Source organism: Peromyscus californicus, unplaced genomic scaffold, assembly GCF_007827085.1.
Source record: "Peromyscus californicus insignis strain IS unplaced genomic scaffold, ASM782708v3 Scaffold_7__1_contigs__length_154581171, whole genome shotgun sequence".
NCBI classification, from domain to species: Eukaryota; Metazoa; Chordata; class Mammalia; order Rodentia; family Cricetidae; genus Peromyscus; species Peromyscus californicus.
The window spans coordinates 94,464,442-94,477,082 of NW_026294595.1; the positions used below are offsets into that span (position 1 = coordinate 94,464,442).

General features: G+C 43.4%; 1 protein-coding gene across 1 annotated transcript in view; it reads right to left on the reverse strand.

Moving 5' to 3' along the window:
• Nucleotides 1-9,203, reverse strand: part of Ehd4 (EH domain containing 4) — a 75,349-nt gene extending 66,146 nt beyond the window's left edge. The window contains exon 1 of the mRNA XM_052724792.1: nt 8,887-9,203. Within this exon, the coding sequence (XP_052580752.1) occupies nt 8,887-9,122 (236 nt within the window). The 5' untranslated portion in view covers nt 9,123-9,203. The remainder of the gene's footprint in view (nt 1-8,886) is intronic.
• Nucleotides 9,204-12,641: the final 3,438 nt, after the last annotated feature.

Consider the following 12,641-nt stretch of genomic DNA (forward strand, 5'->3'; position numbering starts at 1 on the left):
ACCAAGTGAGTTCCAGGAAAAGGCGCAAAGCTACACAGAGAAACCCTGTCTCGAAAAACCAAAAAAAAAAAAAAAAAAAAGTGTTTCAGTATGGTATGGTGCTGGGATTATTATATTCATAAATATAATAACAAAGAGAAAGCTCTCAATAGACCTAATATTAAATAACAGCCTATGAGGAAGCCTCACAAAATAGGAGGAAGAGCTAGTATTATTTAATAGTAGTGTTAAAAAATGGCCAAAGACAAAAACAACTAATAGCACTAAGACAAGTTTTACTTTTAAAATGGATCAGAGAGTGTATATATACATACATACATATATACATACATACATACTTTTTTGTTTCTTCTTCAAGACAGGGCTTCTCTGAGTAGCCTTGGCTGTGCTGGAACTCACTTTGTAGACCAGGCTGGCCTCAAACTCAGAGATCTGTCTGCCCCATCTCCCAAGTGCTGGGATAAAAGGCTTGTGCCACCATGCCTGGCCTTAAATATATAAATTTTTAAACCAAGCCTATTTAAGAGGAGAATAGGGCCTACTGAGATGGCTCAGGAAGTGGATAAGGGAACTTTCCCCCAAGCCTGAGAACCCAAGTTTAATCCCCAGAACTCACACACTGAAAGCAGAGAACCAACTTCTGCAAGTTGTCCTCTGTCACCCTGGTACCCTGGCATGCATGCCCTCTACCCTCCCAGGACTCATAAAACAAACAATGCAAAAAATAAATACAAATACTGAAAAAATAAATAAAAGATAATGAGTGACTATTTCCCAAGTGATTGATTATAAACAAGGATTCTTCTTACCATAAAGTAATATACCAAAAATATAAATTGTTAGATTTGATCATAAATATTAAATACATTTACATACAAATTCTCATTAGAATGTAAAAGCAAACCTCTAACTGGAAAAATATTTACAATAATTATAACAAGTTATTAGTAAGTATAATTGGGGAAAATATCCAACTTATTGACATGAAAAAGACTAGCACTTGAAATGGAAATTGAGCAAAGTTCACAGAATTCACAAAGAAATAAAATTAGTAACTATTTTGTATGCTCAACATTACCAGCTTTAAAAAAAAAGCAAATTTACTGTGATCCTGATCCTCGTTTCTGGTGGGAGTTTAACTTGGAGTACCCTTTCTGAAAAATAGTATGTATTCATGGATATTGGCAGATATAACAATTTAATAATATACATAAGCCTGGAAAAATACTGAGGTGTTTTTGCATGTGTACATAGGTATGTGTGCATGTGTGTATACAGGTGCACGTGGGCCTGTGTGCATATGCTTGTGGAAGCCAGAGGATGACATTGGGTGACATTCCTCAAGGAGCATCACCTTTAGTTTTGGGACAGGTTCTCTCATTGGCTTGGTGCTCACTGAGTAAGCTGGCTGGCCCTGGAGATCCATCTGTCTCTGCTCCTCTAAGTCCTAGGATTACAAATGCACAACAGCATGCCTGACATTTTTATGTGGGTTCTGGTGACTGGAATTCAGGTCCACTTTATAGCCCAAGCTATCTCCCTAGTTTTTTGTTCCTTTGTTTTGAATGCAGTATTTATGCTCAGGCTATTCTAAGAAAAAAAAACTGGAAATAAAGTCTTCTGATCAAAAGTATTCATCATAGTATTATGCACAACAGTGCAAGATTAGAAACAAACACTTCAAGTTGTGATACCGGAAGATGCAACCATTTACGTTGCATGGGTTGGGGTGGGTGATACATGCATGTGAGATGCAGTACTTCTGGCGTCTTCCTCTATCTACCTTATTGACTTGAGACAAAGTCTTTCACTGAACCACAAGCTTTCTAGTTAGTCATTTCAGCTCCTGTCTCTACTCTACACTACTGAGGTCAGAGGTACCCAAGAGCCATGTCCACCTTTTTATGTGGGTGCTGGGGATTTGAACTCAGGCATTCAGGCTTACAAGAGCAAGTGTGCCTACCCACTGAGCCATCTTCCCAGCCCTTGAAATTACTTTTGAAGACTACTTAGTGATATTAGAAATTTTCAACGGGTTACATTAAGTGGGGAAAAAACATCACTTTTCTGAGTTGTATTTATCATGTAATCTCCAGCAGGACCTCTGTGTCTTTATCTGAGTCATTACTAAAAATGTGATTAAATAAAGCAGGAACAGGTGGAGAGTTCACTGGAGTCAGTCTCCCTCTGCTGGATCAAGGCTGAGCTTAAGGCTTGATGGTTCAGCTGTCCTAATTCCACTGGCTGGTATCAATGGTTCTCAGATGTTCCCTGGATAAGGCTACAGAAGAATCAGAGGGAGCTTCTGGCAGCCACCTTCCAAGTGGTATCTCAGACAGGACCAAGGGATCTTTATATTGAAAGGTGATTCAGATATACAGCCAGACTTAGGAACCAACACTTTCTTGGTTTGACACAATCCCAAGGTTTGAAATGTATAGTAGATGTCTTTCAGAAGTAATGGTCTAAATGAGAATTTTTAAACTGAAAAAAAAAATCTCTTTTTGGGTTAAGGTCATAGCTGGGCAGCAGATTACTTGCTTGGCACATGCAGCATTCTTCTTTCAAATCCCAGTGCCACAAAACAAACCTTCTACGGCCACCCCACCAAAAAAGTCCTCTTTCCACCAACATTTGTCTTGATGCTCGGCCACTTGCAGGCAGATAATACAATGAGTGGCTGTGCTGAATACTGTCACCAATGTCACCCAGCGACTGCACCACAGCCTTCCCACCCTTCCTCAAGCCCTAGTTCCACTTTGTTCACGGGGACCTGTTGCTTATTCTCCACAGCCCTCCCACTTCCGTCCACTTATAACTGTGTTGAGGTCATGCTCTTCTTTAAGCAAGCCAGTAAAATGTCTCTGACAGTGGTTCCTCCACTCCAGTGCCCTGCCACTGAGGATTTTCTATATTGAATGCCTCCCACACATCCCTCAACCCAACACCACCTGGCTTCCACCATCACCACTTTCTGGCACAGCTCTTACCAAGGTCACTTTGGCTCCTGATGGCTGATCCACCTACATGCTCTGTTTCGATCCTTTTCCCCAAGAAATACCTGGTTCTCTGGACCCTCTCCTCCCTTGGTTTCTGTAGGTTCTGTGAGGTTCTGCAATATTTTGCCTGTTTAGCAACCCCCTCCCTTTTCTGATAACAGCATCCAGAGGCATCACCTTTCCCTACTCTTCAGCCTTGTAGGTGAGGGGCTGACAACCCCATTCCATGTTTTGTCTTCTCTCTCTACAGGGATAGGTATATGAATCCATGGGATTAAAACCAGAAACTTGCTGAAAATGCTGGAGTTTCCACCTCCTTTCCCTACTAAATCCTACATATACATGTAAGTGTGTGGGGTGGGTGGAAAGAGGGGGAGGGTCTTATTCAGCCCAGGCTGGCCTCAAGTTTGCTATGGCAGATAAGGGTGACCTTGAACTTCTGCTCCTGCTGCCTCTCTCTCCTACAATTATAGGCATGTATCATCACACCTATTATATGTGGTACTAGGGATGAAACCCAGAGCCTTTGCATGCTAGAGAAGCACTCTATCAACTGATACATTAAATCTAAAATAGTACTTTTAAAGTTTAATACATAATAATGTTAAGCATTAATTTTTTCTTTTATGTATGAGTGTTTTACATTTATAAATACAAGTATACCACCTGCATACAGTGCCTGTGGAGGCCAGTAAAGGGTGTCAGATCCCCTGGAACTGGAGTTATAGATGTGGACAGAGGAAACCAAACCAGGCTCCTCTGTAATAGCAGCCAGTGTTCTTAACCACTGAGCCATCTCTCCAGTTCTAATTAAGGATTTTAAAAGAAATCCTTGTCATACATTTATTTTATCAACCTAAGTATCATGAGTGATGAATGTCTATTGACTGACTGAGACACACCGGAGAAACAAACCACCGGGCTCCTCGGCAGCTGTCTGTGCTCCCTCAGCCTCCACTGACTCTCTAGCTCTCTTGGTTCTTTTGTCCCTTTAGCTCATTTCCACTTTGTTTTCTCTCTGAAATATGTTTTTTTTTTTGTTTTAAATTAGCACATACAGATGCACAAATTACTTGATTGGCACTAATTACAGAATTATGGAAATTAGTGGAAATTATGGAAATTACAGCCTGCTTCATCCTGGAAGAATGTTTTTTTTGGTTTGTTTTTATTTTTCATTTCTAGTGATTGAACCCAGCACCCTGTGCAGGCTAGGCAAGCATTCACAGCTGAACCACCCCCCAATCCCAACTGGAATACAATTCATATGTCAGAAAACCTACTCTCCTAAAGAGTAGATCCATGCTGTATGATCAGTGCCACTACCCAATTTCAGAACACTTCCATCCCTCCGACAAGAATCCACATGCCCACGGCCAATCTCTCTTCACTGCTTGTGCACATGCGTATCCAGCTGTCCCAGCATCATCGGCTGAAAAAGCTCTTCTTTCCCCATTGAACTGTCACGATAGCCTGTCAAAAATCAGTTGATCATAAATAGGAAGGTTTATCTTGGGGCTTTCAGGTGTGTCCCACTAATCTGTCTGTCCTTCTGCTAGTGCCACACTGTACGGTTGTCCGTAGTTCCATGATAAATTCTAAATCAGGAAATGTGAGTTCTTCAGGATTGCTTTTTTTTGCAATCCTGAGTTCCCAAGAATTAGAGAGTCAGCCTGTCAATTGCTGCCCCAAACAAACAATTAAAAAACAAAGAGTTTAATAGAAATTATTTTGAACCTGACAACCAATTCAGGTACACTGGTTAGGTATGGTGGCACACCCTAGAATCCTAGAACCCCAGAGGCAGAAGTAGAACTACTACAAGTTTGAGGCTATCCTGGGCTACATAATGGGTCCAGGCCACCAATATATACATTGAGACTCTGTCTCAGCAAACAAACAGCAGCCCAGGAGCATTGCCATCTTACCGTGGCCTCCAATCCGCAGAGAGAGGGTGGTTTTCCACTTGGTCTTCCTTCATTTCTTTTAGTAATGACTCTAGCTTTCAATGCAGAAGTCCTGCACTGCTTTTTGTTGGGCTTATTCCCAGGTGTCAATACTTCATCTGTTTTGGATGCTATCACAAACAGTTTTGCTTGTTTAATGTCACTTTGAAACTGTTCATTTCAAGTCTATAGAAATGCAATAGATTCCTGTTTCTTATCAAGACTTTTTAAATATAAAAGACCATGTGGTCTGCAAATGGTTTCACTCTTTTCCAGTCAGGATGCAGTTTGTGTCTTTCCCCACCCTGCTCTCTGCCTCTTTAAAGCCTACTGGTTTCTTTCTTTCTTTTTTTTTTTAGCTCTGGGGATTGAACCTAGGACCCCACACATACTAGGTAAGCACTGAGTTAGCCCCAAGTCCAGGCTACGTGGTTCCTAAAGTCACTTCTTCTTTTCTCCTCATTAGAATAAATTTTCTTGGGGGAAGGTGCCAGGGTACAGGAGGAAGAGAGGAAGTAGAACCCTTAAGAGCAGAAGTTGCAGTTTGTAGTTCTAATTGATTTCCGGGGAGCCTCCCATGTTTCACAGTGGAATGATTTTGCTTTATAGCAGCTGGGCCCAGTGATTGTTTTTTTCCCCTGGAGGAAGTTCTAAAATTGAATTTTTAATAGATTTATTTTTAATTGTGTATGGGGGTGTGTGTGCACCTGTGAATGCAGATGCCCATGAAGTCCAGAAGAGGTCATTGGATTTCCTGGGGCTGGTGTTACAGGTGGTTGTGAGCCACCTGATGTGTGTACTGGGAACCAAACTCCAAACTTAGGTTCTCTGAAAGAGCAAGAAGTACTCTTAACTGATGAACCAACCCATGAAACTTTACCTTTCCTTTCAAGCTTTGGACATAACCCTGGATAAACCCGACACCTGCCCTTCCTCGGCTATTAAAATCAAAGATGATAGGGTCACTTTCACCACTGCCAATCCCTTCTTCTTCTCTGGACAATTTCTCCTTGCCTGTCAGAAGCAAACTATGCAACAGTTCTTACTATATATCCTGTCTTTGGGGAAATGGAATAACCAGACAATAGAGCTGTCAGCTGTTCTGCCTTTACCCTAAAGAGACTTTGACAAATATCTCTACCACATCTGCCGCCTCCTCTAGCCTTTCAATGCTATCACCTACAGGAGATTGTACCAATCTGTTCTTTCCATTCAACCTCGACCTCACTCTTTTAATTTGCCCTCTTCCGGGCACTTGGCCCCTCCTGGTGATCACCCATCAAGGAGTGAGCATATTTTCTTGACGCCCCAGGCTCTTCAGGCATCCCACCTAGGAGACCTTTCCATCAAACAAGGGACACACTTAGCTGTCTCAGTTCTGATGAATTTCCTGGCCCACCACATATAATGGGGCTCCTAGTTTCTCCAAAGCAAGAGAGAGAGAAACAGAGTTTCATTAAAGGTGTGAGGTGCATAGCAAAGTCGGTGTTGTGCCCTACATTGAAAAGGAACATTTCCCTCCATGATTGCAAGTCCTGTGCTGGTTGGAAGGAAAAGAACCCGTGACTTATAGACAGGGCCCTTCCCCAAGTTTGAATGAGCACTTTATGCTCACAGCTAGAAGCAAAGCACCCAGGACCTACCAAAAGCAGGGTCCAGGAAGGCCAGCTCTCATAGCTCTCTCCTGTTTGCTGCTACTCCAAGTGCCCATGTCTCCAGGACAGCTGCCCTCTCTTTGGGGCTCTCCTCCCAGAGACCAAACACTTCCTCCTACTCTACTCTAAAACCAATTTCAGATGCCACAAGTGTCGCTTCATCCAGCTCCCTGTCCACAGTGATCTTCTAAACCCCAGGTCCACTTTGGGCCCTTGGTTTAATGACAAAGCCACTGGGTCCAAGCTTCTGGTTAAGGTTATTCTTCCCTTACCCCTGGTTGTAGCTCCTACTGAGTTCTAGCTACTAAGAAATGCTTAGCTGGGAAGTATAGCCAAGAGTCAAATCTCAGAACCTGTGGTAACACTATTCCACAAAACTTCTCCTAATCAATGAAGCAGAGAAGAATGAGAATATAACAAAATAATCTGAAGTGGAGAAAGTAATACACATCCCTTCGAACCGAGTTGTACTCTCCTACCTCAGGCCTGTTTATTAGCCAGGCTATGGACACCGTCTTTAGGCTAGGCTGGTACAGCATCAAGGAAAGGCTCCCTAAGTATGCATAGGTACAGTGAAGCCCATGGCAAAGATAAAGAGGAGGAAATGGTGGGGCTGCTATGGACCTGCCATCAGAACATTTTTAACAATGCTATTCTCTTACTTGCTCTAAGCTTAAAAAGTTCTCTCCCCACTCTTGTAGTACTTTACTATCCCAATCATTCACAACTGCTGCTACTAAGCTGTTTGCCATCTATTTGGCTTCTTAAGTTTTGTTTTTGTTCTTACCGCTGTTGTTTTGTTTTGAAGACAGGATCTTTTGTTGTGTAGCCTAGGTTATCCTAGAATGCCTTATGTAGCCCAGGCTGTCCTGGAAGGCATAATCCCCATGCCTCAGTTTCCCAAATGTTGGGATTACAGGCAAGCACCATCACAGCCAGACACTCGTCATCTTTCAAGGAGCCAGTTACTGTAATACATATCTACCCTCATTTCTGAGGTAATATATCCAACACTATTTTCAGCTTAATAAAAAACATCAAATGAAACAATTTCAACATTATTTTCCCCACTTTCCTTTTATATTTCAAAACACAGTGTATTTCCTTAGCTGAATTCACTCACAGTGTATCTACGGGCCTGGATTTAACACATTTCTTACGGTAACAACTACTCTATTTGTTGGAACCATGTAGGTCACAAAACTGTTATGATAGAAATGGCATGTACCCCAAAGACAGATGCAGTTTTCTGAACACCTGTTGAACAACAAATGATGAAGACAGTGTTCTGATTTCCAAAACTCCAGATCCAAATCTTAAATGTTGAGTCACTTTGCTTCGACTGACAGGGGCTTTAAACTCAAAAAAAAAAAAAAAAAAAAAAACCCTCCCCAAAACAAAACACAAATCTTCTCAAAGAAAGGGAGTTGTTTTGTTCTGTGAGACAGGGTTTCACTGTGTAGCCCTGGCTGTCGTGGAACTCACTCTGTAGACCAGGCTGGCTTTGAACTCACAGAGTTCCCCTGCCTCTGCCTCCTGAGTGCTGGGATTAAAGGTGTGCGCCACCACCTCCCGATTGAAAAGGAGTTTTAATATGCTGGTTGCTTTAGAAATAAGATGCCTTATTAAAAAAGCAGTCTGTTTCATTGTAAATTATTTCTCATCGAGTCACTTCAGAGGAAGCTATGTGAATGGAACCGCAGGGCAAGCACGGTTATTGCTTCCGGGGACAGCGAGCGTGACAAATATTTTCAGTTTGTCAAGGGTGAAGAAATGGAAACTAGCAAATAGTAACCTGACACTCCCCTTCGTTCCACAGGCTGGTGAGGCGGCTCCACTGTAGGCTAACTTCCTATAGACCATAAAGCTGAAGGATGGCAGCTGCTGTGACAGAGGGTGGCACGTAAAGACATGGCAATACCTCCACCGTGGCATTCATTCATTCACTCATTCATTCATTCATTGCCACTGTGAAGGAAGCTTACTTCTCCAACTAGGTCCCGCATACCTCCATTCTCACTTCCAGCCCTAGGCTATACTGATGATGCTCTCTAGAGCCTGGCCCGCCCTCCCTCTCCGGTGCTCCCAGGCCAGGGTGACAGGCTCAAGGAAGGCCTTTGCAACAGGGAGGAAGGGGGGGGGGGCTCGCAGCACGGTGCTCAGGGGAGCCTCGCACGATGAGAGCCCGTCGGGGTCGGGAGAGGCGACGGGCCACCGAGCTCTGCGTGTAACCTGAGGGCAGACGGTGCCCAGGCGGAGGGGCAGCGAGCCTGCGCGGCGAGTTACCTGATGAAGGTGGTCTTGCCGGTGCTGTACTGGCCCACCAGCAGGATCATGGGCTTGTTTTCGAAGTCGGCGTCCTCCAGCGCCGGCGAGTGGAACTCATGGAAGCGGTACGCCTCCTCCAGCGGCAGCACCTTGCGCTGGTAGAGCGAGCGCAGGCCGCCCGTCACCGTCTGCACCGCGTCCATGCCGCCCGAGCGCTCGCGCCCGCCCGCCTGCCGTCCCATCCAGCTGAACATGCCGCCAACTCGCCGCCCGCCGCGCTCCACTCAGACGCTGCGTCGCTCGATCTCGGCGCCTGGGTAGCTCTCGCCGCCGCCCGCTCGCCGGGCCCGCCCCCCCTGCCGCGACGACCAATCATCAGCCGCTGCGTCACGGGCGGGCGCTCATTATTCAGAAGCGCTCTCAGGTCCTTCCTCATTGGGCGTGTGCCCGCGAGGAGTGGAGGCTCTAGCCAATGGAAAGGCGTGTCTTAATGAATTATTGATGACGACATCGGTCTAGAAGGCTAGGCGAGGAGAGGGAGTAGCCCAGGCGGAGTGGCACGGGCGCGTCTAGCTGGGTACATCCTTCTGGCCAGGTGGCGTCGGCTTCCGGGCAAGTCTTAGCTGGCAGGAATGAACCACCCGAGGCCTGCCTTCTGGAACTCGACTCATCCTAAACTTTTGGACATGGATCCTGGAGACGGAAAATTCAGAAAGTTGACGGACAGGTTCCTTTTCCGCTGGCAGGTTATTACCCCGTTTACTGCCGAAGAGACTCAGGCTCACTGATGCAACTGGCAAATTTTGAAGAGGAAATAAACTTCAGTCTATTTGCGTGGATATTTCTCCTGCCTCCACTGAATTCTGAATCAATTAAAGGCCCCTTTTCTCCTTGGTTTTATTTGATTTTCTATCGCATGGAACCCTCATTATTACAATCTAATTTCAGCACTAACATACACCACAGCTGGTGTCAGCTCCTCGCCGCCCCCTTTCCAGTTTAAAACCTAGACACTGGTAGAAATAATTGGCCATCACCTGTGTATCCTAGGCGAGAAACGCTCCAGCGCCTTTTCAGCGTGGTCAATGAGGTCAGCTGCATAGGAATAACCGGAGAGGCTTGCTAAAATACAGACCTCTAGTTCTCACTACAGACCTACTAAATTAAAATGTTAAGAGATGGAGCTCAGGTGATTCTTGATTGCATAAAATTTGGAGAAAGATCGTGTATGAATTACTTTTTGGTTTTTCGAGACAGGGTTTCTCAGTGTAACCGAGTCCTGACTGTCCTGGAACTTGCTTTGTAGACCAGGCTGGCCTCGAACTCAAAGAGATCCTCCTGCCTCTGCCTCCCGAGGGCTGGCATTAAAGGCGCGCGCCACCACCGCCTGGCTCATGAATTACTTCTTGAACTTGGAAGAAATGCAGAGTTGATTCGTGAGGTAGTTGTAAAACCGCATTTTGAACGATCGTCCAGGTGTTGCCGGTGCAGCGCGAATGTTTATGACAGTTTTGTTCACTAAAACCTGGAAGCAACCAAGGTGGCCTTCAGTAGACAATGGATAAACTATGATATATCCAGACAAAAAGTTGCTGGTCTATGAGGTGAATTTATTAGTGAGGTTTCTGGATACAAAAGCCAGCTATGTCTACATGCTAGAAACAACAATTGGACATTGAAGTGGAAAATCTGCATCCCTTGGAATAGCACCAAAACTAACAAACGTTTAGAGCTAAATCTAATCAAATGTACCAGACCTATATGCTGAGAATCACAATATATTTCTAAGAGAAATGGAGGCCTAGATATACATTGCCTATATCATGTCCATGGGCCGGAAGACTCAACAATAAGACCAGTTTCCCCCAATTCATTTAATGCAATCCTAATAAAAATCTCAGCAGGTTTTTGTTTTAGTCAAAATTAATAAAATGATTCTAAATTTCATATAGTGGATGTGAAGGTCCCAGAACAGACAAAAAGAATGTAAAATATAACAAAAATGGAGCTCTTATATTACCTAATTTCAAGACTAATAAAGCTACAAAAAAAATCAAGACAATGTGGTATTAATGCAAAAATTATCCTATAAGCATACACTAATGACATTTTAGCAGCAGGCAACAGGCTTTTGTAGGTTTTCTTGACTTAGGATGTCACATTTTAGTTTATGTAAGTACACTCTATGATGCTCACACAATACCTAACACTGCCTTTTCAGAACATGCCATCATTTAGTGATGAATCACCATATCAATGGAACAGAGTCTAGAAAGAGGCCTACACATACATGGCCAACTGATTTTTGAGAGAGGACAAAGGCAATTTAGTGGATAATTCAAATTCTATTTCTTTTTCTTGTTGGAGCAGAGTCCCGTGCACCCAAGCTGGCCTTGAACTTACCAGATACATGGGAATAACCTTGAACTCATCTCGATTCTTCTGCCTCTGCCTCCAAGTGCTAGGATTACAGGCGTATGCCACCAAGACTGGCTGAGAAAGTCTTTTATATAAACAGTTTAGAATGTAGATGCTTAGCATGCATGAAGCAGTGGGCTCCATCCCACCACCACCAAACACGACCCACATACAGTTCTAGAACAATAGAATACCTGTATAGAGAAACATGAATTTTAATCCAGGCCTCATTCCCTATGTTCAAATTAACTAAAAAATGAATTCTAGAGCTAAATGTAAAACTTACAAATTATAAAAGTTCTCAAAGAAAACGTAGGAGAAAATCTGTGTGGTTGTAAGGTAGGGAATTTTTTCCTAGATAACCCCAGAGGGACATCCATATAAAGAAAATTAGTTGATAAACTGGATTTCATCAAACTTAAGAGCTATGGGAAAGGTGCAGAGTTGGAGAATATATTCACAGATAACATCTCACAAAGGCTTATATCCAGAATGCATAGACCTTTAAAAATTTAATAACAAGGGGTTGGAGAGATGGCTTGGTGACTAAGAGAACTAGCTCCAGAGGACCCAGATTTAATTACACACACCCACATGTCGACTCAGGGAACCAACGCCCTCTTCTGGCCTCTGCAGGCACTGCATGCACATAGTACACATACAGGAAGGCAAAACATAAAAAATAAAAGAAGTTTTAAAGATAAAAACAAACTTTAGGCCGGGCGGTGGTGGCACACGCCTTTAATCCCAGCACTCAGGAGGCAGAGCCAGGCGGATCTCTGTGAGTTCGAGGCCAGCCTGGGCTACCAAGTGAGTTCCAGGAAAGGCGCAAAGCTACACAGAGAAACCCTGTCTCGAAAAACCAAAAAAAAAAAAAAAAAAAAAAAAAAAAACAAACTTTAATAATGAAAAAGTTTCAACAGACACTTCACAAAAGTGTGACATGCTTAACATCATTAGTCATTAGGGAAAGGAAAATTAAAACCACAAAAGCATCACAACATACCTAATAGATTGTGTAAAATTATCAAGACCATACAAATTGTTGGTGAGAAGTTGTAACTGCCTTATACAACTTGTGGGAATGTGAAATGACCCGACATCTTTGGGAGATGTTTGGTTATTCCTTGGGAAGGTAAACACACCTATCACATGACCTAGTGGGAGGAGTAGAAGGCAGAGTTATAAAGAGGAGAGAGAAGAGCAAAGAGAAACCTTTTGGGGATGAAAGATGACCTTCATGACCTTGATTGTGGTTATAGTTTCACATCTGTACACATAGGACATTAATCATAGTATGTTTCTTTAAAAATATTGTATTTTACGTGTATGGATGTTTTGCCTGCTTGTGTGTC